Source organism: Amblyomma maculatum, chromosome 1 (assembly GCF_055883805.1).
Source record: "Amblyomma maculatum isolate TAMU_Amacu chromosome 1, ASM5588380v1, whole genome shotgun sequence".
NCBI lineage: Eukaryota > Metazoa > Arthropoda > Arachnida > Ixodida > Ixodidae > Amblyomma > Amblyomma maculatum.
Window position 1 is genome coordinate 325785992 of NC_139344.1, and position 23083 is coordinate 325809074.

A 23083-nucleotide genomic window follows, 5' to 3' on the forward strand; every position below is an offset into this window, starting at 1 on the left:
CAAATCAGGTCCGCATTCCTTGATAGTATATCGGGCGTTGTTTATAATGCATTTTTGCCCATAATTACAGTCAGCAGCGAGCCAACAACAGTTGTAATCGCATATATCGCTGGAATCTTAAAGTCAAGAACGACTGGTTAATGGTTACAGAACGTTGAATTTCTATAATAATAATTTTAACAGCGAGATACAGATTTATTTCTAATCTCGCTTTTTTCGATGTAAAAGGTCGGTAAATGATGAGAAGAGCCAAAGTACGTTATACTGAAAACAATGTAATTAATCGATAGAAAAACAGCGACTAGCTGACGCCGCTAGCGAGTGGAGCGAGCCTGGAAGCGAGTGAGAACGGGATGCACGCACCGTGATCCGCCGCTGTACGGTTGCTTTCTGCGGATGAAGGATGCGAGCGCTATTGCATCCCCCTCCGGACCGGTCGTCTCGGTGCGCCCGCATACTTGCGGAGCAGGTCGGCGTTTCCGCAACCGGAGAGCACCCTCGCCTCCACTCAGGAAGAGGGGGGGGTCTCCTCTTTCTGCATGCGGCGACGGTGTTCTACGCAGCACGTTGTGTTGACTAGCTAGCGACGTCAGTCAGTCGCTGCTAGCGCTGCCTCCGACGACCCCCTTTTTTTTTTTTCCTCGTGTGCTCCGGTAGCTGCGCGCGCTCCTGCCCCCATCATTTGCCGCTGAGTGTACCCCCCCCCCTCCTCCTGCGAGGCTCCGGTGGCCAAAGCGCCGGCTCGAACGGGGGGGGGGGGCTGAAAGGGGGGCGGAACTGGTTACGAGGCCGACGCCGACGCCGCCGCGAAACCCAGGAACGGCCGCCAAAGAGCTGCGCTCTAAAAAAACACCATTTCATTCGCAGCAATGTTTAAAGCGCTAGAATTACAACAAGTGCCTTTTTTGTTTGCCACAGCCGCCTTTCCTTTGCTCGATAGCTGATGGTTCACAAGTTCATCACACTTTACTAATCGTTGCGATCAACAACTTTTTTTCCATTCCAATACATTTTACTTTGACAGAGAAGGCGAGAGAGGTTGCAAATTTTAATGTTCCAAATAAAGCTCACAACAGCTCCCTGAAAGTCACGGCTTACTCCCAGTTTTCCGTTCGTCGTACCATTGTCAGTGGTAGGTAATATTGTCACGGTGTGAAGTCTCTGATCAGAACTCACCGCGGGACACAGGAGTAACAGAAGTCACAGTGCGGCAGGAAACTAGCAGGCCCGCTTCGACAGAAGAACTTCAGTTTCTTCGCCTCGAGGAGACGAACGTCGGTTTCTTCGCCTCGAGGAGGCACACGCTCGCGATCAGCACAGAGGGAAAATAAAGAATGCAGCGTGTCATTGCCCCCCGGGTACAAGAAGCATCGTCCCGATGCTGGGAGTGTGGGTAGAGATAAAGAAAAAACCATTGCACGAAGGGCAGTTGCTCGCGCACAGAAAGAGTCAACACTATCGGTCGTAATACGGTTTCAAGCGGACCACGTGGACCACGTCCGGGAGCGTGGAGCGTCGGGACTTTTTAAATCCATCAGGAACAACCTCATAGTTTAGGTCCCCAACTTGGCTTACCACTTTGTACGGGCCAAAGTAACGACACAGCAGTTTCTCGCTGAGGCCTCGTCGGCGTACAGGAAACCAAACCCAGACGCGGTCTCCAGCTGTGTACCGGGCGTCACGGTGTCGGAGGTTGTATCGCTGGGCATCGCGGCGTTGCTGATTCTGAATTCGCAGCCTGGCCAGCTGACGGGCTTCTTCGGCGAGGTGCAGAAAGGTGTGAACATCTGGTTGTTGGTTGCCGTCGTCTAGATGTGGTAACATGGCATCAAGCATTGTGGTCACTTCGCGGCCATGGACCAGACGGAAAGGTGTCATGTTCGTTGTTTCCTGGACCGCTGTATTGTATGCAAAGGTAACGTACGGGAGCACTTCATCCCACGTTTTGTGCTCTACGTCGACGTACATTGAGAGCATGTCAGCGAGTGTTTTGTTCAAGCGTTCGGTCAAGCCGTTCGTTTGAGGATGGTAAGGTGTTGCTTTCCTGTGTTCAGTATGACTGTGAATTAAAATCTGCTGCAGCAATTCGGCTGTAAATGCGGCTCCTCTGTCAGTAATCAAAATCTCCGGTGCGCCATGGCGCAGGACAACGCAATTGATGAAAAACTTTGCAACCTCTAAGGCAGTACCGTTGGGTAGAGCGGAGGTTTCCGCGTATCGTGTAAGGTAATCCGTGGCAATAATGACCCACCGGTTACCGGACTGTGAAAGGGGAAATGGTCCCAGCATGTCCATGTCAATCTGCTGGAAAGGCCTCGACGGTGGGTCTATTGGCTTCAAGAGTCCGGTGGGCTTAGTCGGCGGCACCTTACGACGCTGACAGTTGCGACACGTTTTCACATAGTGTGAAACGTCTGAGTTAAGTCGAGGCCAGTAGTACTTTTCCTTGAGCCTTGCAAGCGTGCGCGTGACTCCCAAATGTCCAGAGGTTGGTTCATCGTGGCAAGCTTGTAAGATTTCATCACGTAGACACATAGGTACAACAATCAGGTACGGCGTTTGGCTGGCGGAAAAGTTTTTCTTCATGAGGACGCCATTGCGCACACATAACGACGACAGAGCACGCTTGAAAGCTCTCGGAGCGGTTGTACATGCACCGTTTAGATAGTCCATGATGTGACGAAGTTCGGGATCTGCAGATTGTCTTTCAGCGAGGCACTCTGTGCTGATGGCATTTAGCAGTATGGCCTCATCAGGAATTTCATCTGCGGGGGGATCTACAGGGGCCCGTGAGAGGCAGTCTGCGTCCGAATGCTGACGGCCAGATTTGTATGTGACAGTTATGTCGAATTCCTGTAATCGTAGACTCCATCTTACAAGACGGGTTGAAGGGTCCTTTAGGGTTGCAAGCCAGCATAGGGCATGGTGGTCAGTTACTAACTTGAATGGTTTCCCGTAAAGGTATGGCCGGAACTTCGACGTCGCCCACACAATGGCTAGACATTCTTTCTCTGTTGCGGAATAGTTCGCTTCCGCTTTAGATAGACAGCGACTGGCGTAAGCGATTACACGTTCTTGGCCGCCCTGGATTTGAACTAGAACGGCGCCCAGGCCTATGTTGCTTGCATCGGTGTGAAGCTCCGTGTCGGCGTTTTCGTCGAAGTGAGCCAATATGGGAGGTGTTTGTAGGCGGCGTTCAAGCTCTTTGAATGCTTGTTCCTGTGGTGCGTTCCAAGTGAAAGGCGTGTCTGTCTTTGTCAGACGTGTTAGGGGCTCGGCGAGTCGAGCGAAATCTTTGACGTAGCGCCGGTAGTAGGCACATAAGCCAAGAAATCGTCGAACAGCTTTCTGGTCTTTGGGCGGAGGGAAGTTGGCAATAGCTGTCGTTTTCTCTGGATCCGGCAGGACACCAGCGTGGCTTACGACGTGCCCCAAGAACTTGAGCTCCGTATAAGCAAAATGACATTTCTCGTTCTTTAACGTAAGGCCAGAGGATGTTATGGCTTGCAAAACAGTTTCAAGGCGCCGAAGGTGCTCCTCGAACGTTGGAGCGAAGACCACAACGTCGTCAAGGTAAACGAGACATGTCTGCCACTTGAGATCTGCAAGTACGGTGTCCATAAGCCGTTGGAAAGTAGCCGGAGCAGAGCAGAGACCAAAGGGCATAGCCTTGAACTCGTAGAGCCCATCCGGAGTAATAAACGCCGTTTTCTCGCGGTCCCTCTCATCTACCTCTATTTGCCAGTATCCGGATTTCAAGTCCATTGAAGAGAAATATTTCGCGGAGCAGAGGCGATCCAAAGCATCGTCGATACGTGGCAGGCGATAGACGTCTTTCTTTGTAACTTTGTTTAGCCGGCGGTAATCCACACAAAACCTCAGCGTACCATCCTTTTTCTTCACGAGAACGACAGGTGCAGCCCATGGACTCCGCGAGGGCTGGATGACATCGTCGCGAAGCATCTCTTTCACTTGGCGGGTGATAGCGGCGCGTTCAGTCGGAGACACTCGGTAAGGTGACTGTCTGAGAGGTGGCACGGTATCATCCGTAATAATACGATGCTTGGCGAGATCGGTTCTGCCAACACGTGAAGAGTTGGAGAAGGTCGCCCGATAGCGCTGGAGGAGCTGGTTCACTTGGCGATGCTGCAGTTGAGAAAGTGCAGGGTTAATGTCGAAGTGTAAATCGGTGGTAGGCCTCTCCATTTCGGTAAATGACAGCGTCGCAAGTCCAGAGGCTTTTCGAACATGCGTGATACCGCAAATATGGGCCACTACAGTCCCACTGCTTAAATGCTGGTGCTCACCGCCAAAATTTGTGAGTAGGACGTCTGCTTTGCCGTCTTCGAGGCGAACGACTCCTCTGGCTACAGCAAGACTGCGTTCGAAAAGTAAGATCTGTTTACTCTCCATGACACCTTCAAAGTTTCGCAGTGTATTCGCAGCCACAGACGTCATCACGCTGGAACGGGGCGGAATAGTGACGTGATCATCAAGGATGTGCAGTGCTGTCGGTCGCTCTGAAGCACTGTGTATTGCGTTCTCAGTCGATAAGGTCACTGACTTAGTCTGCAGGTCGATAACGGCTCCATTCTCTGCTAAGAAATCCATGCCAAGGATGACGTCGCGGGAACACTGGACAAGTACGACGAAGGTTGCTAAGTACGTTTCTTCTTGCACAGTTACCCTAGAAGTGCAGGTACCGGTCGGCGTTATCAAGTGGCCTCCGGCGGTACGAATTTGTGGGCCTGTCCAGGGTGTAGTCACCTTTTTCAGAGTGGCGGCGAAAGGCCCACTCATCACAGAATAATCGGCGCCGGTATCCACAAGCGCTGTCACGTCGGTTCCGTCCACTGAAATGTTCAGGTCGGCGGTTACGGCTGTGGTGTTACCGGAACGTCGCGGGGTCCGGTCACGGCTGCGGTGTGGTACTAGCTGATTTCGTGTCGTCGGAGAACTGGAGCGCCGAGGCAGCGGATCATTGTGGGGCGCGTCGTGTCGTCGTAAAACGGAGTGGCCATCCGGTTGCAGCGGTGGAGGAGCTTGAGAATTTCGTCGATGAGCAACCTTCCCTCCAAAGGTTGCCGCGTCTAGTTTTCCCGATGGGGGCTAGGGGAGCGGACCCGCGTCAGGCCGGCATTACCACGTGTCTGCGAGGAGTATTGGCCCGGTGAAGGCGACCGCGAGTAGTCATAGGGCGTTCCGGATGATTCAGCCAGGTACGCGTCAATGGCAGGGGGTCGTTCGCCACGCTGCGGCTTTCGCGCGTCGGCGCTAAATCCCGGCAGACCCATTCGTCGGTAATAGCAATCGCGGAACAGGTGACCAGCTTCGCCACAGTGGAAGCACAGCGGGCGATTATCGCGAGTGCGCCAGACGTCGCTTTTGCGTGGACGCACCTGAGAAATTCGAGCGGGAGGTGCTTGACGAGTGTATGCAGGGGCTGCTTGGTGCTGACTTGGAGGTGGACGCTGACTGGGAGGTGGACAGGCACGACGAGTGACTGCGGCGTAGGTCATGGCCTGCTGTGGTGGCATTGTCGGGAGTGGCTCGGGTGGGTTGAGTGCCTGGTTGACCTCTTCCCGAACCATCTGAGAAAGGCTGGATACTTGAGGGGGTGCTGCCGTCGAAAATAGTTTTTGCAGCTCCTCGCGTACGATGGCCCGTATGGTCTCACGGAGCACGTCAGTGCTACCAGTGTCCGCGATGGCGGCAGCAATAGGGATGGACGGCCGCTCGTAGTGCTTAGATCGCATCTCTAGAGCCCTCTCAATGGTAGTGGCCTCGGATACAAATTCCCCGATGGTCTTGGGGGGACATCGCACTAATCCAACGAAGATCTGTTCCTTAATTCCCTTCATAAGATATCGAAGTTTTTTTTCTTCGGACATGTTTGGATCAGCGCGACGGAATAGCCTCGTCATGTCCTCGAAGTAAACGAGGACGCTCTCGTTAGGGAGCTGAACTCCCGTCTGTAGGAGCAGCTCGGCGCGTTCTTTCCGAAAAACGGTGGTGAAAGCTTGCAGAAACTGGTCCTTGAAGGAACTCCACGTTGGGATAGTAGTCTCATGATTTTCAAACCATGTGCGAGCTGAACCGTCAAGCGAAAAAAATACATGTTGCAGTTTCTGGTCGTCGCCCCAGCGATTGTACTGGGCTACTCGCTCAAATTTATCTAGCCAGTCTTCCGGGTCGTCGCCGGGAAAGGCTTGGAAGATGGGTATCTCCCGCGGCTGCTGCAACACGAAGGAGGGGGCAGTGGTGTCTACCTGCGTCATTACGGGTGGTTGTGTTGTCTCCGAAGGTGGTGCTGGAGAAGATGGTGGCGGCCTCGCAGTACGAGAAAATTGTAGAGGCGCGAATCCAGGATCAAGCCCTCGAAGCCGTCGGCTACTCTGATGGGTAGGCGTAATCTCGATGGTAGGAGATCCTTGAGGGCTGGAGTCTCGGCTGGTTGGAGGTGTTCGGAGCATGGGTTGCGTTACCCAGCACCTCCACCAGATGTCACGGTGTGAAGTCTCTGATCAGAAGTCACCGCGGGACACAGGAGTAACAGAAGTCACAGTGCGGCAGGAAACTAGCAGGCCCGCTTCGACAGAAGAACTTCAGTTTCTTCGCCTCGAGGAGACGAACGTCGGTTTCTTCGCCTCGAGGAGGCACACGCTCGCGATCAGCACAGAGGGAAAATAAAGAATGCAGCGTGTCAATATAAACACCCACGGCGAGTTTCTCCCAAAGCCGCGTTGAAAATTGATGTGGCATTGCAGGATCGGTACGTCCACGCGTGCGTCTGAGCGGATGCTGCGCGCTCTGCGCTGGTACCTGGCAGGCCTCTACTACGTCAAGCGCGGTGACGACGTCACCAAGCCTCTGGATCCGGTGCTGGGAGAGACGTACCGGTGCTCCTGGCAGCTGCGCTGCGGTGACCGGGGCGGCAGCGGAGACCTTCACTACGTGGCCGAACAAGTGTCCGTCTACCCGCCACGTAAGAAAAGATGGAACGCCTTCCCTGCTGCGCATCATATGCTGATCTGTTCGTGTCTTCAATTGTCTGCCGTAGATATGTTCGGCTATCATTTTGTACCGTTCAAACATGGGCTCATAAGTGCCAATTAGAAGCTGTGATGAGCGTACGCGTCTCCTTTACGCTTCACGTTCATTGAGCACTATAGGCGCCGGGACTGGTTCCGAGAGGCGAAACTGTCGCCCTATGACCAGGCACGAGCTTGGAGCTTTATTAGGTAGGGCAGCGAGAAAACTTGGGCGGAGTGGCTTGCGGAATGGAACAGATTACGAAACTTTAATCATCCATAGTAAGACATTACAAATAAATTTTTCTTGGAGTAAGGTATTTTGGTGCTATGCATAAGTACAATATCCAGGCGCTTATTTATCAGTTATTTCTTAAAATTTGTTCGTTCGTTCGTTCGTTCGTTCGTTAGTTCGTTAGTTAGTTAGTTCGTTAGTTAGTTAGTTAGTTAGTTAGTTAGTTAGTTAGTTAGTTAGTTAGTTAGTTAGTTAGTTAGTTAGTTAGTTAGTTAGTTAGTTAGTTAGTTAGTTCGTTCGTTCGTTCGTTCGTTAGTTCGTTAGTTCGTTAGTTCGTTCGTTCGTTCGTTCGTTTGTTCGTTTGTTTGTTTGTTTGTTTGTTCGTTTGTTCGTTTGTTCGTTCGTTCGTTCGTTCGTTCGTTCGTTTGTTCGTTTGTTCGTTTGTTCGTTCGTTCGTTTGTTTGTTCGTTTGTTTGTTCGTTTGTTCGTTTGTTTGTTTGTTTGTTCGTTTGTTCGTTTGTTCGTTTGTTCGTTCGTTCGTTTGTTCGTTTGTTCGTTTGTTTGTTCGTTTGTTTGTTTGTTTGTTCGTTTGTTTGTTCGTTTGTTCGTTTGTTTGTTTGTTTGTTCGTTTGTTTGTTTGTTTGTATGTTTGTTTGTTTGTTCCCTAATGAGGTTTCGACTTCGAGACCAGGACATCATAATCTGAGGTGAAGTGGGCGACAAACTGAATATAGTAGTTGCGGTCAACTAATTTAACCACATGTTCGTCTTTCGGTGAGGTCGACTAATGAGATGAGGCTTTTCGAAGTTACCGTGCCTTTAATATGCCGGCGTTGACATGGCACCTACTAAATGGGCCCAGCTGCAAAGCAGCACATAGCCTGATTCGCTTTGGGACGTTAATCCTTATAAACCAGACCGCAACAAAACAGCACGCCGACACACCGCGCTACGTGAGGAGTGTATCAGCGTTCCATTTATGTCCAGCGGTGAAACAAAGAAAAACGCGTCTCGAAGATTGGGTGGTGTGGTGTGCAATTCGGCTGGCTTCCTACTACTGGAAACAGCAGTGACTACGAAAGACTAACACAATGCACTCCTCGTCTTCGCTCTGCGCGGATCGCAAGCCCGTATCTCCCCGAGGCAAGAAAACTGGAGAACTGGCCTTCCCCTGTCCCTGCTGCTCTGTGGTCCTCGGCGACTTCAAGCAACCCCCTCCCGCTTACTTTCGGCATCGCGATCGTGAAGAAAGGGGTGGTTAGAATCCAGTAAATACGGTATATGTAGGCAACAACTTGAGGGAAACAGCTTCGCAATTTCTGTTAGACTGCCAGAGCGTGGATGAATCTCGGCTGCTGCCACTGCTTCACGCTTTCACTCATAATTCCAAGTAAGCGCGCCTGCATGAGGTACCCACAATATAGAGTTTCTTAGCATTACGTAGAAGAAAAGCTGGCAGCGCTGCATTTCATCCTCATGCAGAGGTGCAGGGATATCGGAAAGATGAGGTACGTATGGGTATTCTTGGGCATAAAACACGGAACAAGCCTTACCAATACTACTTTTTTTTTTAGGCAAGCGTCGAAAGAATGTTGTCAAAGGTTTTCATACCAGCCTAACATTTGCGTCAAATTTGTTAAAAGAGTGAAAACACACAAATAGGTTTGCTCCAAGAGTATTTCCCCAGGTCGGGAATTTTTTTTTTATTTCGTTGGAAAACTGGTGGGCACCCGGCGGCACTGGAAATCGATCCAGCATGGTACCTCCCCGAATACAATGTCTACCTACGACAAGGCCACTTCTCGTAATTTATTCTGCGCACAGACGACAGTATTGTGGTACAGTACTAATTTCAATGCAGAGTCCACGTTTTCAAGCCAACACAAGCCAGGCCAAATACGAAACCTTGTCTTCCCGACATATCCGCGTGGGACGAATTTTCAGGATCGCGCATACAGTGGCGCTATAGCTTTCCCCGTCATTAATATTCAGACTCTGGCACCCATCTCCTTTGGGCCTTCATTCGGCTGAAGTTAAAATGAGGAAACGCTTGTTCATCACAATCTGATGCACATTCAACGCACACTATCTGACGACGAAATTTTCGATTAGGCCTAATGCCGCACTGCCGAAGGTTATGGAGACAATGAACCATTGCCTATCTGCTGTCGCTTGATTGTCCAATAGGGCGCATCTTTCTCAACCGCCCTCGCAGTGACGTGTCTGTACGCCGAGAGCACAGCCAACGGCATCCGGCTGTGGGCACAGCTCCAGCCGGAGACCTTCTGCGTGGGCTCGTACCTTCAACTGCGCCTGCGCGGAAAGGTCAGCCTCTACGTGAGCCAGTACGCCGAAGAGTACCACTTGGAGCTACCCGCCGGATGCATACGGTAAGACCACTCAAGGCAGCTCGGAGGGCGTTTATGCTCAAGCGTTCCCCAGCGCAGGCCTAGTACCCAAGATTTGTTAACTACTTCAGCTCCCTCCCATCAACCAGAAGCCCATTCCATGGATTTTTACGTGCAAAATTCTTCGCTTTCACTTACAAGAAAAAAACTGTAAAACTGTAGTCACGATCGCTATCAATACGCGTCATTCTGTCACTCATTGAGAAATATAGTTAGGCAGCACTCTGCTCACCGAGAACAAGCTGGCCAGCTTGTCCACGCTCTCATCATTAATAAAATTATTTAATAAATTATTTACCCTATACCTTACCACACTCTTACACAGCAACAATTCATCGGATTCTTTTCTGCTCTTAACGATAAGTCTCCCTTCATCCTTCCAGTGCATATCTCAAACAGCAAAATATGACACTGAACTCTTTCTTTCCCACCTTCCTCTTTGACTACCACAGAGTCCACAAGCCTCCATGATTATCTTTCATTCTCCAAGACCGCTGGACCCAATTGATCGCTCTTTATGTTCCCAATGCCTTCCTCCCACTTAACCTACGGCTCTCTCCCTCCCCGTCGTATAACACCAGGCCTAGACGATAGGCAGATGGCTCGTGCATGTGACACATCACGCCCCACCGTTCCACAGCTAGTCGGCGGCGTACATCGACATGGAGTTGTCGGACACACATGGAGTTGGCGCTGCGACTTATGTCATCTATCCTCTCACCTCGGTTACATACCTCTGGCCCGTAAAGTTAATTAGCCTCCTGCCCCTATAATTGCCACTGACCACCATCGACATATATGTACAGGAGATTGGCCTAGCCTGTTCCCCTTCAAGATCAGAACTCTTTCTCAACCGCAGCAAGCAATACGATTCAGTGAGTCCACCGATCTCCCTGAAGCTATAGATACCCATCCCAACCCAGTAGCATCAGGTCTAGTTCTTCATTCCCATGGCGCGCACGGAAAAGTCATAAAGACTCCAAACGCACGTTCAACAAATCACCCGACTGATTCGCCGCGTAGCGAGCCATCGGGCTGGCTTACGCGAGAAAGCCACGCTTGCTCTCACACAGGTTTCCATTTTAAGCCTAGCCACATATCTACGACGTGGAAGCAGCGGAATAAACGTTACAGCTCCCATACGGCGCTGGCAGTAGCCGACAGTCGTGCACAGCTTCTAACTCCGGCTCGAGAATCATTCATTCCACCACAGAAGCAAAAAAGGCAGCCATCGCGCTTGCTCTAATCTCTACGTCTGCAACCAATTATCTCTGACTCCAAATCTGTCATTCTCAACTGCGTCAATGGCTACATATCCCGCACCGCTGCTCATTTACTACGCTTCTGGCAGCCCGGCACCCCCTAAGACTCATCTGAACGCCAGCACAGCGCATAGGTCAATTCCCTAGCCCGAGGTCTCACATTTCGGCTGGAGGAGTCCAGCCCCCTCTACAAGCCGGGGAGCGCCTGATCTTCTTCCGCGATAATCCCTCGTTTTACCGGGACAAACGAAGGGACTGCACACGTCCAGTCCCATCCGCCACCACAGCGCAGGCCGCACGCTGGCGACGACTACAAACTCTGACTGCTCCGTACCCTACATTACTACATTCCCAATACCCAGACCAATTCTCTTCCTCATGCAGTTCGTGGCAAGCCTGCAGACTTTCTACACACTCTTTTCACATGCCCCACCTTCACTCATCCCCCATCACCAAACGTCTCAAAGTGGGAGACTCTTGCGACCAGCACTTCCACTGAAGACCAGCGTCGTATCCTATATTCAGTGCTATGGGAAGGATTAATTGGGCTTCAAGGGATTTATTTTGAGTTGTAAGAGTGTCCTCACAGTGGGGGAACACCCAAGAGTCATGCACGGGGCTTCGCCCCAAACATTTGTATATTTGCAAGTAAAATTTCTACCACCCCAAAAATTCTCCCCGTTGTGTGCATCGTCGTCGAATTCACTCAGATGCTCCCCCATCAGTATACAGTAAATAATGGCTCCCTTAAAAAAACGGCCCCTGCAGATTTCCACGACGACCTCACTCCAGCCCTTCATACCCTCCCGCCTGTCATGGTCACAATGTGGTGGATCCCTAACCATGATCGCAAGCTTTGACCTGGTCCCTCAAGCTCGCCCATATGAAACTCTCTTCCGGGCGTCGGTGAGCTCCTGGTCAAGCTCTCCGATATGGAACGAGGCTATGCGCTACAGACATGTCCTCAAGTTACCTTATTCACAGCTGCGTGACTCCTTTCAGACAATGCAAACCTCACTCTCAACTCAGCGTCACCCAAACACTTATTCTCCGCGAGCTACGCGCCAAATACACCTTCTCACATTAGCTCGTCCGCACCTCTTCCGCTTACTCTTTAGAACTGTCGCGTTAAATACCTCTCAAGCGCACAATTTCTGTACGAACGGTATCGATGCCGGTTACCCGCACGTGGACACCACATCCCTAGCGCAACCGCACTGCGAACGAACTGAAGTATTTTCCCTTAATAGACGGTCGTTTTTTCTCCCGTCGGCAGGCGACGTTTCATATCAACATGCTTGACGCAGGAACGTTGCCAGCAAACCGTGGTTCGAGTTCTGTGGAGTCGTCAACGTCGCATGCCACACGACCGGTTATCGCGCCAAGCTGAAATTTATGGCCAAGGTAAGTCTGACTTCCGCACGTCGGCGCTTCAAAATGCGGGCGGTGCAGATAACTATATGCATGTACATGATCGGGGCGGGAAAAGCCACGTTTTTCTCTTGGCGAGATAGCTTGCCATGCATAGTGGCAGGAAGCCCATGAGAGAACACACGCCCTCAAGAGGCTAGCATAAGCCGCGCTGTGGGGAGCTGGCAAAAATGAGCGCACTTGTAAACGGTGTACACAAATGGACGCTCTTGCAATTCTGAACCACAGCATCAGCGTGGATCAACCACAAGGACACTCATACAGACCATGTTCTAGATCCGCTGTGAGTACTGACCTTATTTCTCTGAAAATAAAAATGTTGAGACGCTTAGCCTGATCATGAAAACAGGTCTGTATAGCAGGAGACCATCTTAACAGCGCAAAGTATGGGATAAGAAGACTACGAGCGCTGTCTTTCTTGTCCCGCCCTTTGCTGCGCTGTTTATTAAGATGATCCCAAATCAACTAGCCCACCTGTCTATCCTTGAACAGGAAGTCATCTTCGGCGGTATTTTCATACACAAGTGGCGCAGCATCTGATTTCTAAACGCATATGTATTTTAATGCGGCACGCACAGTTGTAGTATAGAGTTAATCTCGATAAATTCAATCGTGTTTTATTGTGTTAGAAATAAGTGGAATGCCACCACGAAGAGATCGGTGCCCTAATTCTGAAGCCTCTGCTACCTAGTACGATTAACAGGTGGCACAATGGAGGCAAACAAAAACCTCCTGTTTCTTCTCGTGAGGAAGAGGCGTGGGACAAAAGAAAAAAAAAGAATTTATTATACAAAAAATTTGTATATAGAGAAAAGCCTGCTTCATTCAAACTGATAGCTTCTTCAATTCAGAGCATAGGCCAATAAAGACATTGCATATTCACAACTTTGCCTCTACGTTATCAGTCATATCGCACTTTGTATACTCATGCTGAGAACGTCGTTAACGCATACCTCGTCACATATTTCTAGCAATCATCGCATGTTATTTTTTTTTTTCACCATAAATGCAGCAAATCCGAAACTTTATTACGGCCTGCACGCATCTCTCCACGAAGTAAACCATATCACAAAAAGTCTGTCTCTAAGCTTGAGCAGATACAGAGACGGGCGCTACGGTTCATTTTTTCCCGGTATCGACGATTGGATTCAGTGATCCCTCTTTATGCTCAAGCCGATGTGTCTCTTCTTTCCCACAGACGAAAAAAGACTAACTTTGTTTTATTGTGTAATAAATGGTTTAGTCCTGGTTAAGAAAGAACAATACATAAACGAAGCAAAGACGCGCGTCACTCGTAATAAGCATAATAAACACGTCCAGGTAGAAAAATTTTTTAAGGACTGTTTTAAATACTCTTTTTTTCCTGCCACATCATCCGACTGGAACAGCCTTCCTAACCACGTTGTGAATGCTCAATCCCGAGAGCAATTTGCTACCCTTATATGCAAATATTTAACGCAGGAGTGCACATAATTTGTACATTACATTGACTGTATTTTATGAACTGTGTTTTATTGACTGTACTTGCTGTTTTATCGTACTGGCCTGCGTTTATAAATTTTGATGTCAAACCCACTCCTATCTTAGTCCAGATGGACTGATAGTATGTGCAAATAAATAAATAAAGTATACCCCTCGAAGCTTGGAACTTTGATTCAAAGCTCTCCATATATAGCGAAGTCATATGATGCTGCGTCTCGTTGAACAATTTCTTAGTGCTTTTCAATGGTCGGCGTTTTACCAAGTGAGAGTAGAACTGCGGATAAACGAAGTGGACGCTGTCGGTAAGGTACAGCTATATGAGGGCCATTGTTTGCTTGCAGCTTTTGGTCACGTCTAACCATATGCCTTCTAAACCGATCTGCTGCCCATGTTACAGCTATCGTCAGGCGCTGGCGGCGTACGAGTGCCATGCGCATGCGCAGTCAGCTTCAAAGCGCTGATGGCAAGCTCTAACTTTCTACCAACTGCGCATAAAGGTTGAGCACGTTCCCAGTAAAGCTAATCAAAAGCCTTCCGGCATAAAATTACTGTATACTTCAAGGCGCAAAACACGCAATCGGAAACGGCACCAATGTGCCGCTGATATGGGAGCACATCTGCCACTATTCTGCCACATGTTCAGGAAGTCATCAGGGAGCAGTTGGCATGTCGGTGTTGCCCAATGCGCCTAGTCCAGCCGGTGTAAATACGAGAATATTCTAGGTTGTCGTCTAAGAGAACATAGGCTATACTGGTGCTGGTTAACGTCGACTCAGACCAAAAAATGGTCGCCTGTGTCGTGTGTTCCTTCTGTATGTTAACAAACAAAAAAGTCCCTAAAGGGTTACCATATTTCTCTTTCCGCGCAGTTAACTCCTCAATCCTCCGCCCACTTCACATTCAGCTCCATCTTTTCGAATGTCTATTCCACTCAAGCCGTGCTTCTTGGACAAGATGTGCGCAGGCAATGATGTCGCTCTGCCGCAGGCGCCGGTGCCCGGGAGCCAGAAGCACTGCGTCCAGGCCGACGTGTACAACCCCGTCTCGGATCGGCCTTTCGTGCGACTCCGCGGCCGCTGGACGGACAACATAATAGCCATATGGGCCTCCGGCGTACGTGAAGGCGCAAAGCATTAAGGGTACATTGCAATGGCCCATTAATAAGTGTCTTAGATGCGTTCGCGGACTCGAGTGGTGCCAGCGGTTCTGTAAGCACGGAGGAGTCCCGCTCCCCATTTCGCGCTAAGTACGCCGACTTGCAGCTGTGTTCAACAATTCCGCACTCATTTGATGTCCCCAACCTAAAGTGTCGCGCATAACCGGCCCAGCCGAAACACCGTACAAAACACCGCACGAAACGCGCAAAAACCCTTTCGCGCCCCAAGCGGAAGCCATACTTGGACGGTGCTCATCTAGACGATTTGTCGGCTTCGGCACGACTATATATTTAGAGCACATAGATGCTGAAATGGGTTCTCGGGGCGGTATCGCCGCTTCAGCACCTGTAATTAACGATGCGCAATATTTTAAATTTATAGACCCGTACTCTTGGTGCCTGAAGCTCACGTGGGCCACGGAAGAAATTGGTGCACTTTAGCGAAACTGATGTACTCGGTTGGTGTACCCGCACTTGGCTGTGTCGGGTGCGCATATTTAGGCTTCATTTCTTAGGAGTATAGCGTTGGGGGTAGGGAACGGAGGTCACGTGTTCTGACATCTTCACACAAATTCGTACATGTCACCGTAGTGGCATGCCGAAGACATTGCACAGTACACTCATTTGACTGCACCGCTTGCCAAATTCCAATAGCTTACGTACGCCCCTCTGGTGCTCTGAAATTAACCGCAGAGTGAATCCCATCCTGCTCCTCATGATAGGACGCTCTGCTGGCTGCTAATCCAAGAGAACAACTGATTCAAATGGCCGAGTCAAACAAGACGCAGATGCCAGCGGGCTCCTGAACCGCTAGAGGCCCTATCTGGGATACTACGAAAACAACCGTCGTATAATAGTTTTTAACGCGATCGCGCTAAAAGCCTCGTTGTCCAGAAAATCGGGCATCGGCGCTGTGAGAGAAAAATCATGGTCATGACTCTGGCAGGGGACATTGCCGTGCACTGATCGGTCATCGGGCTGCGTGACGTAACGATACCACATATGACGCGGCAGAGCTGGCAGGCGCTGCCAACTCGGGCTCCGCCCATTGGGATGTGAGGATGAGATCGGAATGCACTGCTCCAAGACCCTCGAATCACGAATTAGACGCGCCAGCTGCCCCATGGCCAAGCAGACACATTCGCACGGCTTGGTTAAAGCGGGTTTTTATATCTATGTCGGTTAATCTTTCAAATATAGTGGCAGCTTACGACCAAATGATAACTAATGAATATGTGTGGGATAAAAGGCCCAAAATAAAAACTGGTGATTAAGAGAGAGGCGAGGATAACATAGATACATGCTATCCTCGAACAACACGTTGGTTGGCATGCCCGTTTGGCATTTGACCGTCGTGCGGTAAAGGTGACCGACAGCTTTAAGTAATCAGTTGATATAACACAGAAATAGCGGGGTTCCTGCGACATCATTACAACCAGGCTCACCTCTAATACGCACGTTGCTCCAGTGGTGACACCCTCACTTCCTAAAATTTTCCATCATGGTGTGGTTCACATTTTGTGCCATTTTACGCAGAGAGGACGTTTGAATAGCATTGTACGGGATAATATTCAGTCGCTCGTAGGAAGAAGCAAAAAGTTGGCTAAACTATACAAGGCGGCGGCGATAGCTCCGTGCTGAGGCTCCCTATGCCCTGGCTCCATCGCGGCCCTCATATAGCACGAACTTCCGACGCGAGAGTTCCGAAAGTTGAAGGTAACCCCTTGGGGCCGTTGTCGCTTTCGAAATGCTCGCCACGCCACTAGTGTCGGAGTTGACAAGTACATCCGGGAGTGGATCCAGCCGCGTCGTCTGCCGGCCATGCGGCGTTTGCATCACTGCGTAAACCAGCATCCGCTGCCAATGCACTTTGACACAAGCTTCGGATCATCTTCAGCAAAAATTAAAGAGCACTGCAGAATCTGCATTGGAGTAATGCGAGAGTACGGATGCTGCTGTTGGTTGCTTCTGGTTGCTTCTAGTTGCTTAATTCTTGTTTTCCCATTTTAGTCTTTGATACTTTCAAACTGCGCGTCAATCCCTTCCTATGGCCTTTTTCGGCTCTACTTCCGGTTGCGTGACGTCACATTAATTCACTTCTTGTTTATTCATTTTAGTCTGTGGTACTTTCAAATTGCGCGCCAATCCCTTGCTATGCCCTTTTTCAGCTCTACTTCCGGTTGCGTGACGTCACATCCTTGACGTCACCCTAAATTATTTATTTATTTATCCTCAGGGCCCAAGGGCATTACAGAGGGGAGTGGGGGTGAACTAAAGAAAGTAAAACACAACACCGCAAAAAAAAAATAATAACACAAAACTAAATGGTCATTATACAGTAAATGTTAGCGACTGCGCAACAAGATATAAAAATACAAAATCAGCAGCAACGCAACCAAGCAGTAGATGTTGAACAAGCAAAAGCACCGAAAAATGACAGCAAAAGTATGTTGAACATTGGAGCAAAAAAGGTTAGTAACAGCTGTACGAAAAGCAATGGCATCTGTAATTTCAGCAATGGCACGAGGAAGGCGATTCCAACTGTTAGAAGTGTTTGGAATGAAGAAGTCATTGCAGTATTTGGTGCGACATAATGGAATTCCTACTTTGTGATGGTGATCAATGTGTGATGAAGTGTAGGACGGTTGTGTTAGAAGTTTCTGTCTGAGATATGTATTACAGTGAAAAATCTTATGAAGCAAACGTATCCGAAATACTTTTCTGCGTTCCTTTGGAAGAGGCAATGACAGGGAAGATTTCATGGCAGTCACGCTAGAAGTGCGATAATAGTTAGACAATATAAAGCGAGAAGCACGATTCTGCACACTTTCAAGTTCAGTAATGAGTGAAACGACGCCTGGTTCCCAGACAGAAGCTGCATACTCCAGTTTCGGACGAACCAAAGTTTTGTAAAGGAGAAGTTTGAGTGCGCTAGGACAATGTGAAAAGTTTCTTCTGAGGTAGCCAAGAGCTTGGTTAGCATTATTAACTACGTGATGAACATGCAATTTCCATAACAAGTTATTAGTTATGTGAACACCTAAATATTTGTATGAAGCGACAGATTCAAGAGGAGCAGTGTTGAGGTAGTACGAAGGAGCTGATGTGCTAACGCGAGTGACACGCATGTTTACACTTGTTAATGTTAAGCTTCATATCCCAACGCTGACACCATTCACAAATGCTGTTAATATCGGACTGTAATATAGAGACGTCATGATCATTGTTAATTTTACGAGAGATAACACAATCATCCGCAAAGGGACAAATTGATGAAGTAAGGTTTGCCGGCAAGTCATTTATGTATATGAGGAAAAGCAGGGGTCCTAAGACTGAACCTTGCGGCACACCGGAATCAACTGGGGAAAACCTAGAATCAGTATTATTTGCTGTTACGAACTGAGATCGATTAGCAAGAAAAGATATCTGCAACACTGTCTAGTAAATTATTTTCATTTTCATCTGGGTTTTCCTTCAGGCCGTTTATAATAATATTGTTGCGACGGGATCGGTCATCAAGGTCATCATTCTTTGCAACCAACCTAGCCACAGTTCTAGTTAGTGTGTTAATTTCGGAACGCAAAACATCTGAATCACTGGCGCTAACTGACGCTAGATGGTGACGCTTCAAGTGCAGCCACGCGGGTTTCAAGCGCATCAAAACGTGAGTTAACGGAAGCTTGAAATGGCTTAATATTTCCACGGTCCTCAGCCATCTGCTTCTGTCGTTGAAGAACTTCGGCAAGCATGGTCACAATGTTATCAGTTTCAGTTGAACATGTTACAGCAGTCGATTGTTGAGCGGCCTTTGCAGAGCGCGTGCACAGTACAGAAGGACTGTCATTAGGCTCATGATTTTGATGAGTTTCCGGGCTTCTTTGAGGGGTCAGATCTAGAAGGTCTTGGATTGAGCTCCACGTCTCCACTCAACAAAAGGAGGCTGATATAATGCATGGCGTTTGAACACAAATCAACTGCGTCTTGTGGGCAAAGAAACAGCACCAATGATCGATTGTCTGATTTTAGGCACCGGGTATTCTCAAGGTAGCATACCTGCACAATGAGACGACGCTTTAGCATTGTGTCACAGCCGCTGTTGCCTTGCCCACTGAATGAAGAGGCCTCGGATGGCGCTTTTAAGCTCTTGGGTGGTGACGTCGCGGTGCTCCCGATGTCGACGGTGCGCTCACAAGTACCAAAGTTCCATGAAACAGGCAGGAGCCGGCCGAGCCGTTGATCCACCCGGCAAGCCGTAACTATCGCACACAGGGGCGATAGGGCAGTCGGGCGATGCACTGGCGAAGGTTTCTGCGTGCTGCTCGTAAGTCGATGACCCGTCTGGGAAACATGCGCAGATGACGCCACTTGGATTATTGTTCCAAGAAGCCGGCTTGACGAGGCATCCAAGGATCTGCACAATGAAGAGACAGCCCTTTAGCATTGTGTCACAGCCGCTGTTGCCTTAACTGTATTAACTACATTAGTCTTTGGTACTTTGAAATTGCGCGCCAATCCCTTCCTATGCCCTTTTTTGGCTCGACTTCAGGTTGCGTGAGCCACATTGTTGACGTCACCTTAATTGACTGATTTAATTAGTCTAGTATTCGATATATTCAAATGTGGCGCCAAATCATTCGCTAATGAGACCATTTTAGCCTTTACTGTTTCATTTTTTGCCTCTAATTAATTAACTAATTAACTTATTGACCTAATTATTTTTGCACACATTACGCCACCCGCTATCGATTGACACCACTCATTAACCTCAACGACTTCTCAATTACTCAACTGCTGCGGACAGCTTTTACATTTTTTGCCTGTAATTAATTACCTAATTAACTCATTGACCTAATTATTTTCTCGGAAGCAACATTACGTCAGCCTCTATCGATTGACACCACTCATTAACTTTTACCACTTCTCAATTACTCGCCACTGCTGCGGACACGATTTTGCGGACGCGTGGCTCGCACGCGTGTAAGTGCAACGACCAGTAGGCATGTCATCGCCATGTCACATGGCGAATCCCCCGATGCAGTTAGTCTTGTCAGTTTTTCTTCTGCGCGTTTGTTGTGTAGTTCTGTTTGCTTCACCTTACAATAATAAGCACGAAGTGATTTGTACGTTTCGCGGAACGCAAATGAGGGAGTGTTTATTTCATTCAGGAGGTGAAAGAGATCCTGAACTCACGGCTACTGAAGCGGGCATGGCAAGGAGCTACGTCCATCTTGGAGGACAACGCCAGGAGCTCTACCTTGTTAGTACCTCTCATTTCCGCTGTTGTGACTTGAGCCACGAAATGATCGCATGCGACGGCTGTGTTTTTTCGTGGTGCACAACCAACGATGTTTCAGGCCGCAATAACAACGTGGTCTGGTGGCACCACAAATATCAGCAATTTTTTGTACGTGTGGGTCGATACACTGCAGCACTCAATACATGCTAAGTTTCAAGCAAGAAAACAAAGGTGTTATCCTTTGTTCTGAAAAAAAAGTGCTTGCGAAATCGTCTGGGTCTGCAAGAGCTCTGCGCGTAAAACAATATAATAATTAATTATTTAACTCCAGGCAATGAAAACTCTACTCTGTTCCAAGCCTAGCTTCTTTCTGACATCCCGCAATCCTTGCTGACAACGATGTGTCGTTTAGTCTGCGCAGTGTCCGCACAACCAGCCTGTGAGAAAGCTACCAGTAGAACAAGAGTCGGTTAGAGAACATGTGGCAAGCACTCGCAACAACCACGCCAAGGCTGCTAGGGTCACGGACGCCAGCAGCCTTGGACTCCAACCGCGGACAAAGGAACCGCAACGCAATTCTCGGAGTTTAGTAATGTTTTCATTTATATAGTTTAAACTATGAGCAACCTGTCAGTCCAACTAAAAAAATAAAGGTATCAGTCCGTCAAAAGTCACGCCAAAGGGGTTTGCTTCTAAACAATGAAAGATGCTTCTTGAAGCACACCTAAAATAGCTGAGGTTAGAGGTGAGCACGACATTTCTCGTCTCGTTACAAGTCAAGAAGCGAACTCCTCCGGGCGTACATTTTTGACAGACTGCATATCATTGGCATACAGCCAGAGCACGCGTCCACAAAGCTGAAACTTAAAGGCATGGAATAATAATGACGACTTCACAGTCCTGATTACTTGCGTTCATGATATGCTTAGGATCATTGTTTTTCATTGCATTCTAAGAAAACCGAAAACAAGGCGAAGACGTGCATAAGTGATATGAGAAGGTGTCATGTACTCGCTTCTGCAATGGTACAGCAGCACTTTATCTAATGCTGGCCCACTCGCTCAACCAGGTACATAACGTGAGCATAATAACCAAGCTCTAAAGAAAGAAAAAAAAACTTCATTATGATTGTCCCGTGGCCCAATAATATTATTATCCCTGTTACATTTTTAAAGTGGTCCCCGTTCACCGAAAATCCGGCGTCGATGGCCGTCCGCCGGCGTTGGCGTTGTGAGTGTAGCACGGCCCTGTTCAGCTGTAGCTGGCAGCTGACATGGCCGAGCACTAACTGGACGTAGGGCGTCCTGAAATTACGTTTGGTAAGAGCTGCCAGTTCGCGGGCATCTCCTTACACATGGGAGGGTGATACCAGAATCTGCCTGCCAGGACCCTTGCATTCACGTTACCCCTGGGCCACGCAGGCACGTTCATACGGCTCGGTTAAATGGGAGCTTATATGTGGGCTAAACGCGGAGCTTGAGTGTCTCCCATAATTTATTTCCCTGGCAACATTTCTTTCGTCAGTAGCGATTTCTGCCATGATCGCAGACGCATTAACAGTATTTGCCATAAAACTTTAAACAACTTATTGCTGCACAAGGACAAACACGCACACATGCACAAAAACGGCCGTTACGGCTCAATTGCTTTGTCGATCACCCAAATGTCGCTTGTTATATCCCAGCCACGGAGGCCCTATTTTGACTGAGGGAAAAACACCCTTGCGCTGTGCGATGTCCGCCCAGGGTAGAGAATGCCGGCTGGTCTAAATCAAACCGGAGGCCGTCCCCCGTAGCCTATGTGTCGCTTATGGAAATTAAATACCTAAATGTAATTTAACGGACAAAATAAAAAGAAGTTATAGATATTATTAGATGAAAAAAAAACTGCTATCGCGGCAGCGGAAGCCACTGCAGTCTCGTACTATAGGGACTCCACCTATAGTGCTTGTGAGAGGAAGGCACTAAGCCTGATCCCAGAGCAATCTTATGATGTAACTCCCTCTTTTCAGATACAATAAACGTTTTTACCACCACCACTACCATCTGAGATGAAATAAACACTGAAATAGCCATTGAATTATCAAAAACGAAATCTCTAACGACTATCCCTATAAGTGCATTCTCGATTATAGCGTCACGTGTTAGTGACGATCCCGAAACCGGCAAACAAAGAGACTGGCGTTGGACTGAATGAACTGTTCATTAGGCTGACCTGCGCCAACACCACCTAGACTACTACAAGGTCTGTGCAAGCTTATGTGACGTCATCGTAGTGAGATCATACTGAAAGCCGGCTTCACCCTACGCGGTTGCGTTTTTTTTTTTTTTAATTCAACGCTGCTCTGGAGCTACTACCTGTTGAAATTTTTAGTGCTAGCGATGGAAGAGGGTTATACTTGTGTTACCTGTGTTATTTAATATTGTCAGTCTTTTGAAGTATATGAGAAGTTTGACACAATCCACCTGGCATTTATTTCAATGGCAGAAATGAAGTTGCGAGGAAAATTTTACCTTCATTCAGATTTACTTGAATAAGCATTAAGACAGGCACAAATTTCATCTGAGAGCTCATTTATTGTAAGATGGATAGATAAAGCTAAGAATGGTAGGCAGAGATATTATTCAGAACGGTTACCTTGACGACACTCGGTGTAGCTTGTCGTGAATACGAATGCGCTTTCACGGAAGTGCTGGTCTCAAAGCTGTAACATAAATATAAAAAAAAAGCTGTTTAAGCTAGGAGCAGCGATTGCTATGAGTATATTAACGCAGAAAGCAGCTAACTCGGCTTTAAACCAGTCATAATTACTACGGCAACTACGATCACGTGGCCACTAGCG

The 23083-nt window shown here is 48.5% G+C and overlaps 1 protein-coding gene across 1 annotated transcript in view; it reads left to right on the forward strand.

Moving 5' to 3' along the window:
- The window catches only part of LOC146207333 (oxysterol-binding protein-related protein 9-like), a 62131-nt gene that overhangs the window by 25853 nt on the left and 13195 nt on the right, over positions 1 to 23083 (forward strand). The window contains exons 14-18 of the mRNA XM_084576576.1: positions 6768 to 6985; positions 9482 to 9656; positions 12244 to 12340; positions 14837 to 14962; positions 20171 to 20262. Coding sequence (XP_084432702.1) covers positions 6768 to 6985; positions 9482 to 9656; positions 12244 to 12340; positions 14837 to 14962; positions 20171 to 20262 — 708 coding nt within the window. The remainder of the gene's footprint in view (positions 1 to 6767; positions 6986 to 9481; positions 9657 to 12243; positions 12341 to 14836; positions 14963 to 20170; positions 20263 to 23083) is intronic.